Source organism: Epinephelus moara, chromosome 6, assembly GCF_006386435.1.
Source record: "Epinephelus moara isolate mb chromosome 6, YSFRI_EMoa_1.0, whole genome shotgun sequence".
NCBI lineage: Eukaryota > Metazoa > Chordata > Actinopteri > Perciformes > Serranidae > Epinephelus > Epinephelus moara.
The window spans coordinates 39,550,841-39,569,440 of NC_065511.1; the positions used below are offsets into that span (position 1 = coordinate 39,550,841).

At 44.1% G+C, this 18,600-nt stretch overlaps 1 protein-coding gene across 1 annotated transcript; it reads left to right on the forward strand.

Annotated features, from left to right (window-relative positions):
- Positions 1 to 3,610: 3,610 nt before the first annotated feature.
- Positions 3,611 to 10,261, forward strand: LOC126391779 (ankyrin repeat domain-containing protein 34A). The gene is made up of 2 exons (XM_050046714.1): positions 3,611 to 3,723; positions 7,978 to 10,261. Exon 2 carries the CDS (start codon positions 8,062 to 8,064, stop codon positions 9,661 to 9,663), a length of 1,602 nt encoding a protein of 533 aa, XP_049902671.1. The 5' UTR covers positions 3,611 to 3,723; positions 7,978 to 8,061; the 3' UTR covers positions 9,664 to 10,261.
- Positions 10,262 to 18,600: the final 8,339 nt, after the last annotated feature.

Sequence of the window (18,600 nt, forward strand, 5' to 3'; positions counted from 1 at the left end):
GCGTGCAGCGTATTGATTGGTTCAACCCATCTTCATCCTGCTCTCGCTCTGCAACACAAGGCTAACATTACCTAACGGCTATTAGTGGATGAAATGACAGAGTGAAGCATTTTTGGTGTTGGTGTGAGTTTGTTAATAGCTTGGTGTTGGGTGTTAGCTGCTGCTGCTGTGTTAGCTTGTGCTACTGGGCAGACGTTGAACTGACTAGCCCTCTTGATTTCACATGTTTATCAGTGGCATCATAATATTTGGGCTTTTTATAGAAACACACTGCTGTGACATTTCTAGTGGAATGTAGGGATGTAGCCAGTCCCTCCAGGTTGTTCATGCAAATTCAGCCAATTCCTGTGAATTCTGCGCAACTTTGCAATTTTGTCTAGTCACCACAACTTAACCGAAATTTAAAACGGGTAAAATCTCAGATTATTGTAGAGCTGCGTACAGGAAATTGGTTTGCACAGCCCCTCTCTTTCTGTTCTGCTGCTGCAGGACCAGAGCTCTGTAACCGTGACAGTCAACCAGTTATTAACGTGTCGAGCTGTTTCAGTGTCGGTGTGTGATTGACATCTCGGTGTTGGATGTTAACTCCTACTGCGGGGATTCTGACCAAGTGGAAAAATACAACGAGTTGGGATGAGATTATGTTGTGATGTGTCAGCTCGTGCTAACTGTACAATGAGAGCTGGAGGAGAGTGGACCTTCAGCGCTGCATCAAATGGCATCAATTCTGTGGGAGACACTGAATGCTTGTAATAATACACCCCGAATCAGAGACAGCATCACAGCTATTTTTTGCAATTTTCACTTGCTCCTGCAATTTCATAAAAGATTTATTTTTTTGGAAAAGCTGCCGTGAAATCAGGAATTTCATGCCATAATAATACCAAAAAAAAACAGCCTGCAAAATCCTGGTTGGATTGTATAGCCAACGCTAAGGCTAAAGCAAAGAGGTAACACAAAGTAACCTCTTTGGCTATAGCCAGCTAGACAACAAGGTCATGTACATAAGATCAAAAACAGTACCAGACAATAACTTATTAACGTGCACACGCCACAGGATTTTGGTGCAGCGTCTGCCATGATGCGGGTGCTGTGCTGGACTGCTGTGGTGACGAGAGAGCTGAGCTGGAAGCTTTTGATTTACTGGTCCATCTACGTCCCAACCCTATGGTCATGAGCTCTGGGTAGTGACCGAAAGAATGAGGTGACAGATACAAGTGGCCGAAATCAGTTTCCTCTGTGGGGTGCCTGCGCTCAGTCGTAAAGATAGGGTAAGGAGCTCAGACATCTGGAGGGAGCTCGGAGTAGAGCCGCTGCTGCTTCACGTCAAAACGGGTCAGTTGAGGTGGTTCGGGCATCTGATCAGGATCCTCCCTAGGCAACTCCTGTTAGAGGTGTTCTGGGCACATCCCACTGGTAGGAGGCCCTGGGGCAGACCCAGAACACACTGGAGGGATTATATATCTCATCTGGCCTGGGAACACCTTGGGGTCCTCCAGGAGGAGCTGGAAAGCGTTGCTGGGAAGAGGGACGTCTAGAATGCTTTGCTCGACATGCTGTCCCCACAACCCAACTTCAGAAAGGCGGTTAAAAATGGAAATGGGTGAATGGACACCATGGGATGCCCAGGAAGGCAGTAGGTAGAGCAAGTGTCCAATGTACAGACGTGTTGTCCTTGCCACGGCGGCTGCAGGTTCAATTCCAGCTGGCAGCCCTTTGCTACGTGTCATTCCCCCTTTCACAGTTAATCTGTCCCGTCCAATAGAAAAAAAGCACACGGCACAAATCAACACTTTTACTGTTAGTCATTCTCGGAACCCATCGTCTGTATTCGGCGTCTGACTTCCGGCAGACAATGAGACAGCCTCTGGGAGCAGACCTCCCATTTTTTGGCATTCCGGTTTGATTTGGGCGGAGGAGGCGAATTTCCGTTTCCGACTTCTGTTTATATATAAGTAAATATGCTGAACCATTGCGATGGATTCAGAGTTTGCAGTGACGCCAATTATGTTCCGCCTCGTTAGTTCACCGCACAGAGCATTTAACCTGGCAACAACTGCAGCCGGCTCAAATGTGATTAGTCAATATCACACGGACTACAAACAGCCTACAACCGGAAACCAGGGCTCTTCCGCTCTTCTTCCGAGGCAAGATCTCCGGGGTTTAGTCTGTATATAGAGACTAACTGTTAGTAAACAGTTTGATGTTTTTTTGGTGGGCGGGGCTTAGCTGGAGGCAAAACAATTCTCCACAAACATCAGCCAGTGCTAGCTAGCAGATTCTGTTAGCTTGTTTTAGAGGAAGATGATGTGAGTGGTTTATTCAGAAATACATATTCTGAGTTACAAACTGGACCGTTCATCAATTGGGAGCGCTGTCTGAATGTACCGTTGGGTTATCCAGAGCAGCGCACTCTCAGAGTGGCAGAGCGCAATCTGGACACTCTGTCTGTGGAGACGGAGCAGCAGAGCACCGAGCGGAGTGAATGTGTGATTAACTTAACCGTTGGTTCATTCATGCAGAAATATAACGCTCCGTTTCTTCGACCAACAGGGCTCTCATTTTAGAGTAGAGCGTCAGACTGAATTTACAAATGCACCGCGTCAGGTCACTCACTCTCCGGGACCGCCAGTGTTACTTGAAACAGTAAACACTGACCAACGGGACCAGACTGGCCCACCTGTATGCTCTCACTCAGTGGATGGATGATGTCACAGGAAGCCAATGTTACAAATGAGGACAACACGGACGGTTTCTGCTAGTTTGTTTTGATCGAAGCTAACATTGGCTAATGTACGAAAATGTTAGCATTATGGAGAAATCCAATATTCCTCTTAATCCCTCCCCAGTTTCTGATGAGGTGGACATGATAACCCTTAATACACATAACGTTATAACAGGAAATGCTTTTTCCCTAACCTGATATGAAGTGTGCGCTGAGAGCATTTTTGATGATGGCCTCCGTCCAGTCCTTTGGTCTTATCACATTTAACCATCTTTGTTTTTGTTGACGGGCAGTGGCGGCTGGTTTTGAGCCATGACTCCTTCTATTCTGGCTCCCAATAACACAAGACAAACACATTTTAAGACTCCTATGTAGCCTACAGCCCTGTGGGGGAGAGGCAGGTTTTGCCTTCAGCTAAACGTCATCATTACATCGGCCCTAAAAGGGTGTATTGGACGGCTGTGAGTTGAAGTTACGTTGGATCGTCCTCAGTGTCCTAATCTGTCAGAATAACAATTTTTCAATAACCTTTTTTGGGGGCAGTGAACAGAAGAATGATTTTGTTCAAACCTATTATTTATTATTGTTATTAATATGTAAAGGTGTACAGGTGAGTTCAGAGCAGAGCTGCAGGTGTTTCTGTACGAAGACTTACCGAGATATTAAATATATATGAGTTATAAATATCTCACTGTATCACAAAACAAAAAATATATTTAAATCTGATTTTATTTATCTTTATTGTATCTTTATGTAGCCTATCTGCAGCCTGAGGGTTAATGGGTGGAGGTGGGTGGGGGCTCCTCAGTCGGGCCGTCGATCTGCTCGGAGCGGCTCTATCAGCTCAGACTCTGAGGAGGAAGAGGAGGAGGAGGAGGAGGAGGAGTGTCGGTGCAGCGGCTCTGTCAGTCAGTAAACAGTCGGCAACCGACATTAACGGACAGTAACCGTCGGTGAGGTGATGAAGATGATGATGATGCTGCTGCTTCAGCTCGGCGGTAAGAAAAGAAAAAAAAGCTCCGCATGTCTTCCTGTTTCTTCATCAGCCCTCCATCTTCATCCTCATCTTCACCAGCTGGAGCGGATTTTAACGGCTGCTCCTGTGGTGTGTGTGTGTGTGTGTGTGTGTGTGTGTGTGTGTGTGTATGTATCTGTGTGTGTGCGCGCGCACGCGTCGGTTTACAGTGATTTTAACAACGAGATAAAACGCTGTGTAGTCACCAGATGTGACGGTTTGATGATGATGATGCAGCAAAAACACACCATCTAATCCTGTGTGTGTGTGTGTGTGTGTGTGTGTGTGTGTGTGTGTGTGTGTGTGTGCATGAACGCAAGCGCGCGACCACACGCACGCACACACGCACGCCGCTGCCGTTAACTTCGCAACCGGTGTGTAAATATAGAAATCACTGCGTCAGAGCGGCGGACTGACGTAGAAACCCGGTAAACGCATTCCTCCATAGTCAGACAGCTTCATCATCATCACCATCATCATCATGTTACTACAGGCTCCACCTGTGTGACAGCAGAGACACGTGACCTGCTGCAGGTGACCACCGTTTGATCTGATAATATTATTAACTGCAGTTAAATGATAACTTTCTGATGTTTCCTGAAGTATCCCTCAGTAAATGTACTCCATTCAGAATGAAACAAAATGTACTGAACATATCCAAAACAAAAGTACTCCTACTCCTTACATTTATCATCTCGATACACACAGTAACTGGTCACTTTATTAGGAACACCTGCATCATCCTAATTTGCCACCTGTTTTCTTTTTTTATAAAGTTAATATAACTCTATTGCTGATGTCGGTCAGTAATGGAGTTGAATTAGACGTCATTGTACACTCACCAGCCACTTTATTAGGTACACCTTGCTGGTACTGGGTTGGACCCCCTTTTTAATTCTTGGTGTCATAGATTCAACTGGAAACATTCCTCAGAGATTCTGGTCCATATTGACATGATGACATCACACAGTTGCTGCAGATTTGTCGGCTGCACATCCATGATGAGAATCTCCCGTTCCAGCACATCCCAAAGGTGCTCTATTGGACTGAGATCTGGTGACTGTGGAGGCCATTGGAGTACAGTGAACTCATTGTCATGTTTGAGATGATGTGAGCTTTGTGACATGGTGCGTTATCCTGCTGGAAGTAGCCATCAGAAGATGGGTACACTGTGGTCATAAAGGGATGGACACGCTCAGCAACAATACTCAGGTAGGCTGTGGTGTTTAAACCATGCTCAGTTGGTACTAAGAAAATCTCCCCCACACCATTACACCACCAGCAGCAGCCTGAAGCGTTGATACAAGGCAGGATGGATCCATGCTTCCATCTGAATGTGGTTTTTCCAATCTTCTATTGTCCAGTTTTGGTGAGAAAACCCGTGTGAATTGTAGCCTCAGTTTCCTGTTGTTAGCTGACAGGAGTGGCACCTGGTGTGGTCTTCTGCTGCTGTAGCCCATCTGCTTCAAGGTTGGACAAGGTGTTGTTGCTTCAGAGATGGTCTTCTGCACACCTTGGTTGGAACCAGTGCTTATTTGACTTCCTGTTGCCTTTCTATCATCTTGAACCAGTCTGGCCATTCTCCTCTGACCTCTGGCATCAACAACATTTTGGCTCACTGGATATTTTCTCTTTTTGGGACCATCCTCTGTAAACCCTAGAGATGGTTGTGCTGAAAATCCTAGTAAATACTCAGACCAGCCCGTCTGGCACCAACAACCATGCCATGTTCAAAGTCACTTTAGCCCCTTTTACACTGCCAGATTTTCCGCGAATGTTGGGCTGTTTTGCCGGCAAGCTGCAAGCGTTTAGACACACAGAGCCGGATTGGCGAGTTGATCCGAGGTGCCCAATTTTCTGCCTTGTTGGGTAGTCATATTGGCGGAGCCCTTTTAGTTGAAACAGACCGAGGCAGCCTTCCGCAACGGGAGGGGCTGTTGAAGACTTGTGGGAGGAGCTGTTGATGACGCCGCACGTGCGACCCACTGGCGGTGGATAAACAGGAAACAGCTGATAGCAGGAATTAGTGAGCAGCTAGTAGCAAGAGGGAAATGCAAACCTGACAGACACTGTAAAGATGAGCAACTGGGGAGACAAGGAATTGACCTCCTTGCCCTCACAAACGAAGAGGCCATTAACCGTCAGATGACGGGGACTTACGAGAGAATCGCCGAAGGACTGATCAGCCACGCTGAGCTACATGTTTTGTTACTTGCTCACGCCCCCCATTGCCCCAAAAAAGGCACATTCTGTATAAACAAAAGTAGGTAGGCGGCATTTTGCCGCACTCCCCGATTTTGATTTTATACTGCCAATGCTGAAAAAAGACTGATTGGGCTTTCCTGCAAATTTGCACAATTCCTATCTAAAAAGGGCTTTTAAGTTACTGTTTGAACTTCAGCAGGTTGTCTTCACCATGTCTACTTAACTAAATACATTGAGTTGCTACCACAAGATTGGCTGATTAGTTATTTGTGTAAAGGAGCAGTTGAACAGGTGTACCTAATAAAGTGGCCAGTGAGTGTATATATGTATATATACTCCACTGTTGTAAAGGGTACTCTAGAAATGTAATAAACCTCACAGTACTCAGCACTGATTACTGTTAAACTTTTACTAAAAGTTCTCCAATATAATGAAGAATATTTATTCATTAATTCATTTTCTGTAATCGCTTATCCTGTTAGGGGTCACAGGGGCTGGAGCCTATCCCAGCTGACACTGGGTGAGAGGCAGGGCTCACCCTGGACAGGTCACCAGACTATCACAGGGCTGACACATAGAGACAGACAACCATTCACACTCACATTCACACCTACGGACAATTTAGAGTTACCAATTAACCTGCATGTCTTTGGACTGTGGGAGGAAGCTGGAGCATCTGGAGGAAACCCACGCTGACACAAGGAGAACGTGCAAACTCCACACAGTAGAGCTCCTCCACCCTGGATTCAAACCAGGAACCCTCTTATTGTGACGAACATATAATGTTATATTTTACAAATGACCTTTGTAACCCCTGTGTAAACACCAACAATTTGATTAGTAACTGTAATTTAATTACATATTTTTTTCTTACTAACTGTACCAGATTTCAATTATTTGTATTTAACTACGTAACATGTAACTAGTTACTCCCCAACACGCACACACATGGTGTTTCTGGTTTCTGGTGTGAGGGCGTTGGTTTAATCAGCTGTTGGTTCGTCAACTTTGATGAGTGTTTAGTTTCCTGTTAAGGTTGATTTTTAACTGACACACTAAAAAAAGACATCCAACAGGTTCAAAGTCTAACAGTGTGTGTGTGTGTGTGTGTGTGTGTGTGTGTGTGCCTGTCCATATGGTCACTTTCACACTGAAATACAAACAATGAGACAATGAGTCTCTCTGCCGTCATTCAGCAGGTAATAACACCTGTGTGAGCTCAGTACGCTCAGTACATTTGTACTTTGTACTGTATTAATATATTTTCTATATTATTTAATATTTTTTGATTATTGTATTGTTTGTTTTCATTCCCTGCTGCTTTTGAGTTAAGAAGAAGAAGGACTGCGAGAAAAACTACATTAAGTTGTAGTTTTCTTCTCTCAGTAAGGAAGTGACACCTTCTTCTTCCTGTTTGCAGAAATCAGCTTATAATCAGACATTATTGATGCTGTTCTCGGGTGTTCACAGGTAAACCAGGTGGAAACACACTGATGTCTGCTGGATACTTGATTTCTAGAAAAAGCAGCTGACCTGAGATCAGATTTAAATAATTGTCTCCACTGATTTATTGAGTCAAATCTGTTCAAACCTAAAGCCCTGTTTCCACTAAGTTCAGTTCAGTTCAGTTCTCTACACTTTTATTCCGTTTCCACGTTCCCATGTTCGGTCCCCCCTCTGTTGGGGTACCTAGCACACAGATCTGGTACTAAAAGCTGGAGCTGTGAACACTGCAGTNCTTGTAATGTTACTCAGTGCATGAGTTGATGACGTGAATCCATCAGCACACCTTAAATTTCAATGTGACAACTTTGACCATCATTAGACCTAGGGTCTAAGTACCATAACTGAAGGGTTACTTTTGGTTCCAAAGGTACCATCCTGAAAGTGTTTGGTAGAAACCAGGCTTAAATGTTCCAAAAACTCGAGTCTCAGTATATCAACTGGTCATGTACTATCACCTCCTCAGTGTGCTAACATGGCGGTGATCTTTACACTAGGTGCACTTACCTCATGTGTGTTTCTCCTGCAGGTCATGTGACTTCTTGTGGAGGATGGGCTGTCAGCGTTGAGCTAGCTTCCAGTAGACAGGAGGTCTAAGTTGAGGAGAGGGATCATGGGAGATGGAGGACCCCTACAGACTGAGGGGAATGCCCTCCTTAAAGCTGTCTTCCAGGGGAAGCTGAGGCTTACCCGCTTGCTGTTAGAGGGTGGAGCTTACATCAACGAGGGTAATGAGCGTGGGGAGACTCCCATCTCTGCTGCCTGCTTAGCGAGCTACGATGACCCACAGACACGACAGCGGATGGTGAGGTACCTGCTGGAGAAAGGTGCTGATCCGAACATCCCCGACAAGAGTGGGAGGACGGCGCTGATGCACGCCTGCGCTGAGCAGGCGGGGAAGGAAGTGGTCTCACTCCTGCTGGAGAACGGAGCTGATCCCAGCCTCAAGGACTACTCTGGCTCCTCAGCCCTTGTCCACGCTATCAACAAGGGAGACCGCGACACTCTGCAGGTGCTGCTGGATGCCTGCAAGGCCAAAGGCAAGGAAGTGATCATCATCACCACTGACACGTCTCCATCAGGCACCAAGAAGACCAAGCAGTACCTCAACTCCCCCCCTTCACCGGGCATTGTGGACAAACTCTCCCCAGCCTGCATGTCTCCGTCTGATGTAGAGATTGGCACCTCCTCACCTGCAGGAGACAAGAGCAAAGACGGCGAAGGGATCTTTAGCTTTGCCCTCACCTCTGCTTTACCTTTACCTTCAGCTCGACCTCCAGGAGAAAAGAGACCGCCGCCACGCAAGCTGCTGAAAAGGTTGAACTCGGAGCCCTGGGGCCTGGTAGCACCCTCAGTGCTGAGCGGGGTTCCTCAGGAGAGGGTTGATGGAGGCCTAGAGGAGGAGGGCAGCTGTGATCTGAGCAAGACGATCACTGAGATCAACGGCCTGTCCATCACAGAACCGGTGAGACCTCTTTTGTCACGGCGTCACAGCATTGAGACCCACGACCCCTGCTCCCCTAAACTTATTGACAGGTCCTGCTCAGAGGACTATGCAGCCCTGTCTGGTTCCTCCTGGGCTGACAAAGTCCAACAGCACCAGATCCTTTACCGTCGGAATACGGCACCGGAGTCCCAGGAGAATGTCGGGGGACCTGGGGCAGTTGCAGCACGGGCCCTGGCTCACCCCAAACTCACCCGGATGGAGCACTATGAGTCAGACACCCACCTCTGCCCAGACTCCATTCCTGGATCTCCAGATTCTGGCAGGGTGTCTGTGGAGCGGAGGAGGTACAACGCCTCCCCCCTCTCCCTGGTTGCCAGCTCCTCCAGGGAGTCTCTGGAGAACATCCCCAACTCAGTGTCCCCCATCACCATGCGCAGGCGTCCCCCGGGGCTCTTGGAGCGCCGGGGCTCTGGGACCCTCCTGCTGGACCACATCTCCCACACCAGGCCAGGCTTCCTGCCTCCGCTCAACATCAACCCCCAGAGACCCATTCCGGTCATCCGGACCAATGGCAAGCCCACCTCCCCCGTTCACTCTGGGCACAAGATCCTGGTCCCCGTGGCCCCGGCCTCGCCTAAACGGGGCCCCGACTTCAAAATGAAGAAGAAGCTGATGAGGAGACACTCGATGCAGACGGAGCAGATGAAGCAGCTCTCCACCTTCCAGGAGATCCTGGCTGAGAAGGTCATTGAGTCCAACGGGGATTGATGACAGAAGGCACTGGAGCAAGCATGATGGGTAGCTGCAGAGACTTTTAGAGTGGTGATTTACTGTGAAGCTTCTCCATCAGATCATAACCTCACTGATAAACTCATTTAAAACCACGTTCTGGTGTTTATGGAGGGCTGCACCAACAAGGGTTTTATTAAACCGAGAAAAGGGTTCACCTGACCCTTCGCTAAGCCCCACCCCTTGTGATGGTCCATCAAGCTGTTGGAGTAAGCATGGAGCCCACGCTGTAACTAACTGCACTCCCTGAAGAAATATCAGATTTTTGGAAAAATGAAAAAGTGATTTCAGAGATAAGCAAACAGAGGGGTCTACAGTCTGTGTTTGAAGAATATATCCAGGATGTCAAACTCACTTAGCGTTGAAAACAGGTAAAAAAGATAGAGATAGAAGCTAGAGCCAAACGTACAGATCACAGTGTAACAGTGAACCGCCACATCACCTGGCAATTGAAACAGAATACAATGAAAATAAAGGGAAACCAGCTGTGCGTCATCACAGTGTATGCAGATGAACGGTGTTTGGCTTCCAACCATGCTGCCAGCCGCTGGACCTCCAGCGGACAGGTGGGGAGCTACAGGGGAAGCCAAACACTGTTCATGTTCACACAATGTGATGACACACAGCTGGTTGAATATCAGCAAAGTTTCCCTGCTTCCCTTCACTGGTTCCTGTACAGCAGCGTCAGTCTTTGTGTCAATGTTATAATCATTAAAAAGCAAAAGCAGCATGTGTATACATTCAGTAGGCTATATCTTCAGTAGCTAGCTAGCTAACCCTACACTTTTCAGGGTTTGATTTTGGTTTTGGAACAGGGAAGAAACGTATGTCTTTTTCCAACCTCTCCAGGTAACGAGTATCATTAATACACGACGTGCCCCAGGCACAACATTTAGCTCCAAATCCACAAAACCAGCCTGAAAATGAAGGAAATCTTGATGGAAGGAATCATGAGAGTCAATGGAGCACAGCTGTGTTGTTGTCGGACCCTTGCTGGAGTTGGCAGTGCAACGTTATGAATTACCAATCTGCGTTCGAGGGGCAGGACTTAGCGAAGGGTCAATTAGAGTTTAGTAAACTTAATTTTAGAAAACCAGTTTTAAATTTGAGCCACAATTTGAAATGATATCTGTGGGTCTGAGGTTAACGTTACTTTTCATGGTTTAAACCAATGTCAGTGTAACAAACAGAACCAGAAATGTAGAAGTGCTACCTCAGTTTTAGTCTCTGCTGTTTAAGAATTTGTTTTAAAATTTGATTGCTGACTTTTAAAGCCTCACATTGCCAGGCACCCAATGACATCGCTGAACTCTTGAGTCCAGGGATACTTAACTTGCTTTTCCTCTGAGGTCTCTTCTGCAAAGTGACAGGAGGCCAGGGGCCAGTCGTAGCAAAATTGCAGTGGTTAGGTGTATGCAGGGGCGTTTCTAGGATTTGAGGACATTCTGGGTTTACCCAAACCTCTGTCGGGGGGTCCAGGGGGATCCTCTCCTGGCACTTTTTCTTGATAAACAAGCTCTATTTTAATGCTTTTTATGTATTCTGGTACCTTATTTACACTAAAAGTACAAAAAAATTCCCAATTTACTTTCATTGTAAATTAGAAAATGGTTGGAGAGCCACCTGGCACCCTATCACGGGCCAGATTTTGTAAGAATTAACTAAACAAACAAAAACAACTATTTTGACTCAGTTGGGTTAAAGTTTTGTTGTCTACAAAGTTAACTAGCTACGATGCCATGCTGGTCAGCAATGCTAGCTTGATAGCATTAGCTGCTATTTTCATTTTTTGTTAGCACTTGATAAACTCAGAAAATGCAGCTGTTTGTGAATCTTAAGTCACCTGAGCTGTTTGTTTAAACCAAAGCTAGCTTCAGAGTGGACTAATGCACACAGCATTCATTTATTTTCTGTTCCTGGTAACAGCTGAAAGACCGGTTCATCGCTTATTTACAAAAAGCTAAAAGTTTTTTAAGATTAGTAAGAGAAGTTTAACCCTCATTGGTGCAACTCTCCTGTTTCTCCTCTTCTGAACCACAGGAAGCTTTCTGGGTTGAAAATCAGTTTACAACACATTCCTGATGCTTCCTCATTATTTATTCAAAAACTGATGAAACTATAAAAAGAAATAATCTGACTTGTTTGATGTTTACAGATGCACAATTTGCACTGAGGTCCATTTTCGTCACGTGACATATGAAAACATGAACTTTCTGCTGGACCTGAACTGACGAAACTAGAAAAAACTGAACTTTGACTCTGAAAAAAACTGTCACCTTTTCATTAATGAAGCAAACATTTATTTTCATCCATTTATAAGCTCCTGTTCTGATTGAAGAATGTGATAAAGTGTGAAACTACCTACTGCGCTGTATGTACTGTAATTATAGACACACTAGTCAATATAATAGTTGGTATTCCTGTGTAAATGATTCTGAGCTCCTCTGAATGAATCGTCTTTATTTTACAGTTCAGAGGGATGTTTGAAACGTCCGTCCTGACAATGTTTCTGTACTTTAACCAACATCACTGAGGTGATACTTTGATCTAATTTGTGTTGAGATGAACTTAAATGAAACGTGGTTTTCTTGTTTATGAAATTCCAAAGAAGTTGTGTGGACGATTTGAACCAAAACCTGCTGAATCTGTAAATACTGTAAAGATGCGTCTGTGCAATAGAGCCTGTACTGTAATGTCAATCCTTAAGCACTTCATCTGGTTCAAATCAAGAGGGCGCCGAAGGACAATTAAGAGAACAGTCCCACGTTTTCTCTATCCTCTCCAGAGTCAGAAGGTAGAACTCAGTTTCACCTCCGGGTTTGTTTGTTTTTTCCGGGGGGATGACCCGCCCTACTCTGCCTTACTCTGCCTCTGATTGGCTTACCCTGACATCCTTACCCGAACCCTAACCAATCTTCCTCCTCTTGCCCAAACCTAACCAACACAACCAATGAAAGCAACGAGCACTTGCCAACCAGAAGGGGAATAGGGTGGGTCGTGCCTTCGCCGTTCTAGGAAAAGAAAATTCTGCGTCCAAGACTGGGTTAGCCTAGCTTAGCACAAAGAAGTTTAAAGGTTTTGGGTGTCAAAGCAAAATTAATCTGTCTTTATAAAATATTTGTTGTGAGAGTCTTGGTGAAGTAGTGATGACTCATAGGGCTAGTTGGTAAACTGGTGAACTATGCTAGCATTATTCAGTCAAAACATCTCTGAGCTCTATTTCCTCTACACTGTTCTGATTACTCTGTCTGACATTTAGTTATCAGGATTGTTCACTCATATTCAATAGAGTGCTGCAGGGATGACATTTTTTGTAAGCCAACACAGAAGTTATTGCCCTGGTTCCCCAAACAAAAGGCGATGCAATTTTTCAGTTGGCACAATTCAGTTGGTATTGCAGAAAATAAGCTCTGTGGCAAATGTTTTGCTCACCAAGATAATCTTCACAAATGAACATCAATTTTATGTTCTAAGCGTAAATGCAATCGCCAGAAGTAAAAAGCGAACGTTGGGGTATAATCGAACTACACCACACGCGTGACTTCAATGTCACCGCCACAACAAGTCAGATGACATGCTGTAGTCTCATTTAACAGCTTGTCAGCAACCGTCTTTTTTAAGACACTTTAAGGCTTCGTTGGGTATTAATTGATGTATTTTATGTTGTAGAACAAAATGAAGTCTCTCAGGCTAGTATTGCAATTGCTAAACTAGGATAACGGTTTCCCTCTCCTTCAAGTCTTTGTGCTAAGCTAGGCTAAACCTGTCCTAGATACACAGAGATGAAAACTCGTGACTCTGGAGAAGATCAAGATTTACAAATGTGTTTTTATAAAGTTTAATTAAAACGAGTATCTCGGAATCGATTGATTGTTGATAAAGTTTGACAAAAATGTTTTAACGAAGCTTCCTGTTGACACTTTGAGCAGAAAGAAGATTAAGTTGATTCATGTAAAAACTTGCCCTTTGCGATATGAAGAGTAAATAAAAACACAATTATGCAAAGTGGATCCAGTTCACACCAGTCTGTACCAGTTGAAATCAGGCTGATCAAGTTCATTCAACCTGAACCAGACCTGTTAAAATTTGATCAGATGGGTCTAAATTGGATCAGACTGGTTTAAACTGAATCAGACTGGTTTTAAACTGGATCAGACTGGTTTACACTGAATCAGACTGGTTTAACCTGGATTAAATTCAATCAGATTGGGTTGATTAGACTGGATCAGGCTGGTTTAAAACTAGATTGGACCTGTTCAAACTGGATCAGACTAGTTTACACTGAATCAGACTGGTTTAAACTGAATCAGACTGGTTTTAAACTGGATCATACTGGTTTAACCTGGATCAAATTCGATCAGATTGGGCTGGTTAAACTGGATCAGGCTGGTTTAAAACTAGATTGGATCTGTTTAAACTGGATCAGACTGGTTTGGTTGATGGACCTTGTTATTGTACGTAGATACTTGAAGTTTAAACTAAATTAAAGTATTTTTGTAAGCCTGTTAGCAGATAGAAATGTCTCTAATGAATCTGTGATCTATTTTTCTTCTTTCAATCTGATTGTAACTCAAACTGTGGAATAAAAACATTTGTTTCATGTTCAACACTCGAACCTGCTGCATCCAGTCTTCAGTCAGAAGATGAGGTGGTGATGTAAGACATGAATGAAAAGGACTTTTACAGAGTGGGAAAATGACAAAGTAAACATTAACAGCTCATATACCATAAAACTTCACTAAACTCAGCCACTGTATATTTGGCACAGGCACCTTTTCCTTTCACAGAAAACTGATGGGAAATACAATTAAATCGTTCATTTAAACCAGTATGAATATTGTTTAAAAAAAAAAAAAAAAATAGGCCTCAGATAATATATAAATTATTAATCATTCATTTGATCTGACAGACAGTGCATCAGAGAGTTACAACACTTGTTTTATGACACCCAAGGATTACAGCACCCGGCACACCTACACAACACCACTTCCTGTTGAAAATATTCACAACTTGGATTCATTTTTATGAAACCAATTTCATTTCTTTTTATCTGAAGACCCTTACAGACTAAAGAAATATGACTAACTTACCGGGTAATTGAGGAATAGACAAATATTTGGGCTTAATGACAGCTTCAGAGTAAGAGTCACCACTTTTATGTCTCTCATGCTGGTAAATTTGAATGAATTTTTCTTTGGTGCTCATGGTTTCAGTAAAATGATGTGAACGATTGAATTGTGGAGAATAAATCAGTTGACCGCTATTTAGATAGATAAACCAAAGTGTCTGACTGGACTGACACTAGTAGGGGACAGAGAGAAGGTGTGGTTTTTTTCTTAGATGAACCGCCCCTTTTTTTAATTGCGGATGTAAGATCATATAGTAATCTAACATGTGACTGTGGTTATTTGAGTCAGTTGATGTGATTCTCTGATTATTTATCAACCCAGAGCTCAGCCATCACACAGCAGCTTCACTCGTCTCACCTCAGACATGTCGGCATCTTCGTCTACAGCCACGGCAGCGGACAGCGTGGTGGTCGTCACACATGTTCACCGAACTATCCAGCCTGTTTTACCTCAACGTTCTCCAGCTCCGGGTCAAGGTCTCAATCCTGGAAACAACTACTCCTTGAGCGGAGGACAATTGCAGGTGGTTGGGGTGAGAGACAAGTCTGGTTTTCATCTAAATTTTACCTGAATTTCCAGAGAAAAATGTCAAAAGAAAATGTGATTTAACCCTTGTTTTCAAGTTTTATCCTGTATATTGTTATATAATGTTAGAAATGCAATTAGTTTATTGGTTGGTGGAGATCAACAAAGTTAATCCACACTGTAAACATGTACATAATCTCAGTTTAATTTCAGATTCCTGAAAGTATAAATAGTGTATTACTGTAGTAAAGGATCTGAATATGTCTGTCTGGCTGGCTGTCTGTAGCTGGTGCAGAACGTTATCGGAATAATAATCGTCGTGTTTGGAAGCATCATGGCGGCAAATAATGAAGACAAACTGTCAGTTGACAGTGGTGTGTTCGTCTGGGGACCATTGTTGGTGAGTTTGCCGTTTGCACTGAAAGATCTGTATTTTACATACCCTGAAATAATGGCAGAAGATGTTAATAAAAGTAAGACTAGGTCAGAAAAAAAGGTCCCAAGTCTCTGTTTACTAATATGAATTCTTTAATCTTGCAGTTCATCATTGCTGGATCTGTGACGATGTCTGCTGGGATGTCAGTGAGCCAATCTCGGGTCAGTAATTCATCATTATTATAACATTACTGTATTAAACACCTGCAGCTCAGGTGTTCATCAGGTACAGGTGTCAATAAGAAAAAAGTTTACTCCTGAACTCAGGCTTTAATTTATCTGTACAGAAAGCACAAAGATCTTCTCTTTTGACTGTCGAAAACAAGTTGTGGTCTTGTAATATGGAGATGATTTTTTTAGATGACAGCTGTTGTTGCAGGTGTTCCATGTGTGCTGACTTGTCTCTGCTCTGCAGATGAAATCTGCTGTGCGCTACAATGTTGTTACCGCTGTGGCTTCAGTTCCCGTCAGCATCATCTTCTTTGTGGATACTACCGAAATTTTGAAGACAAATGACAATCCTCCCTGGTTCCCTGACCATGATGAGGTAAAATGTTTTGATCTGATGTTATATTAGATTAATTTTACTGATTGTTGTCATTAAAAACAATTTACCATGTGTAAAGTATCAGTGAGCTAAGTGCTGAGGATTTTTTTAAGGAAGTAGGTGTCTCTAGGTGTTTTTCAGTCAATGGTGGATGACAAGAGCTTATTCCACCAATGAGAGTCCAGAACACAGGAGAGTCCTGACCAAAAAGAGGGGCCGCAGAGTCCTAGGATGGATGGGGCATTCAGTTATTTGGGGGCAGCTGGAGAGTATAGGATTTGTCCATGGTTTGGTGGTATGAGGGTGCAGTTCCTTTCATTTTCTACAAAGACCAGCACCACAGTCTTGTACTGGATGCCAACTGTATAAGAGAACCAGTGTAGTTAATGAGGAAGAGGAGTGGTGTAGACTAGCTGCAGAGATCAGGGACTAGCTACAGAGGTTGAGGGACTAGTTGTAGAGGAAATGGGACTTGCTGCCGAGGTAGGGACACTAGCTTCAGAGGTAGACAGATGAGCTACAGAGGTTGTTGGGGACTAGCTGCAGAGGTAGATGAACTAACTGCAGAGATCAGGGACTACAGTTACAGAGTTAGAGAGCCTAACTGAAGAGGTCTGGGAATGCTGCAGAGAAAGAGGGACACGCTGCAGATGTAGAGGAACTACTTGCAGACATTTAGACCTAGCTACAGAGGTAGAGGGACTAGCTGCAGAGGAAATGGGACTTGCTGCCGAGGTAGGGGCATTAGCTTCAGAGGTAGACAGACTAGCTACAGACGTTGTTGGGGACTAGCTACAGAGGAAGAGGGACTTGCTGCAGCTGTAGATGCACTACTTGCAAAGGTAGAGAGATGAGCTGCGGATGCCTAGGACTAGCTGCAGAAGCTGTGGACTAGCTGCAGAGCAAGAGAGACTAGCTGCAGAGGTTGAGGGACTAGCTAAAGAGTGATAGTAAAAAGTCACATTACTTCTCTGTGTGTTGTAATGCAAGGGGACGGCCTTGTCATGGAAGCATAGCGTCCACCATACAGTTCCCCCTTGCTTAACACCATGAGCTCCGTCAGCACTGTTGCCATTGTTTAGTGCTGTTTATGGAGTTAGCAGCGTTAGCTGCTAGCTGCCGGCTCAGCCACCATAATATTGAGAACCGTGTCCAGACAACTCATACGCTCTGAACTTTACATAGAGCCCCTTTCACTTGTTTGCATAACATGTTAACTTGTCCCTGTAACATATTGTTTACATATTTTCTCGTACACAAGGCTTAACATAATACTTTACACAGTTTACTAACTTGTGCATCCAAGATAGTATATTGCATGAACAAGATCAATAACTTTTGTGTGCAATCAAATGGCATAAATATTAAATAGTAAAAAAACCTTTCAGGACTTCAGAGGATCTGCAACAATAACATTTTAACAGTCACAAACCTGTTTCTATTTTCCCTGCAGGGTCGATTTAGGTGGTTTACAGGTGTTTCAGCTCTTTTATCCTTCTGTGAGTTTTGCTTGTCCATGTGTGTTGCTGGGAGAAGCTGCAGACGTCAACATCATTCCACAGCTCGGGTGAGTCCGCCTGAGCTTACAGTCACAATGATGAGCAGGACCAGTACACTGATTTTACACATCAGTGTACTGGTCCTGCTCAGTTACAGGACGAAACAGGACCAGTAAACTGAAGCTTTGTTTGTATTTCTGCGGCTGTAACACATGCATGTTGGGACTTGCTGTTGAAATTTGCACAACTCCTCCCAACTATAACTCCACCATTTCCCTATGCTTGATGAACGGAAGAATGAGGGTGGGGGATGTGGCACAACTTCACCTACTTCCAAGATACATGGAGAGGAGAAAGAAGTCTGAAGAGGTTTAAAGTCCAGCAACACTTGTAGTATATGAAACAACTTCACTTATAAAAATGTGTCTCTCAGAACCTTCAATTTTCATGTACACTCACAACTCTCCAGGTCTTTGGCGAGCTCCTTCCAGAAACTGACCTTTTGCTTAGCCCCGCCCCTTTGTGATGGACCGACAAGCTGTCAGAGTAAGCGTGGAGCCCACACTGTAATTAACTGCACTCCCTGAAGAAATATTATTATATTTTTGGAAAAATGAAAGAGTGATTCCAGAGAGAAGCAGACAGAGGGGTCTACAGTCTGTGTTTGAAGGATATATCCAGGATGTCAAACTGACTCAGCAGCAACAACAGGTTAAAAAGACAAAGATAGTTAGAAGCTAAAGCCGAACTATAGGCTACAGATCACAGTGTAAAAGTGAAC

Coding starts and splice junctions, on each gene's coding strand:
- LOC126391779 (XM_050046714.1), top strand. CDS start 8,062: ATGGGAGATGGAGGACCCCTACAGACTGAGGGGAATGCCCTCCTTAAA.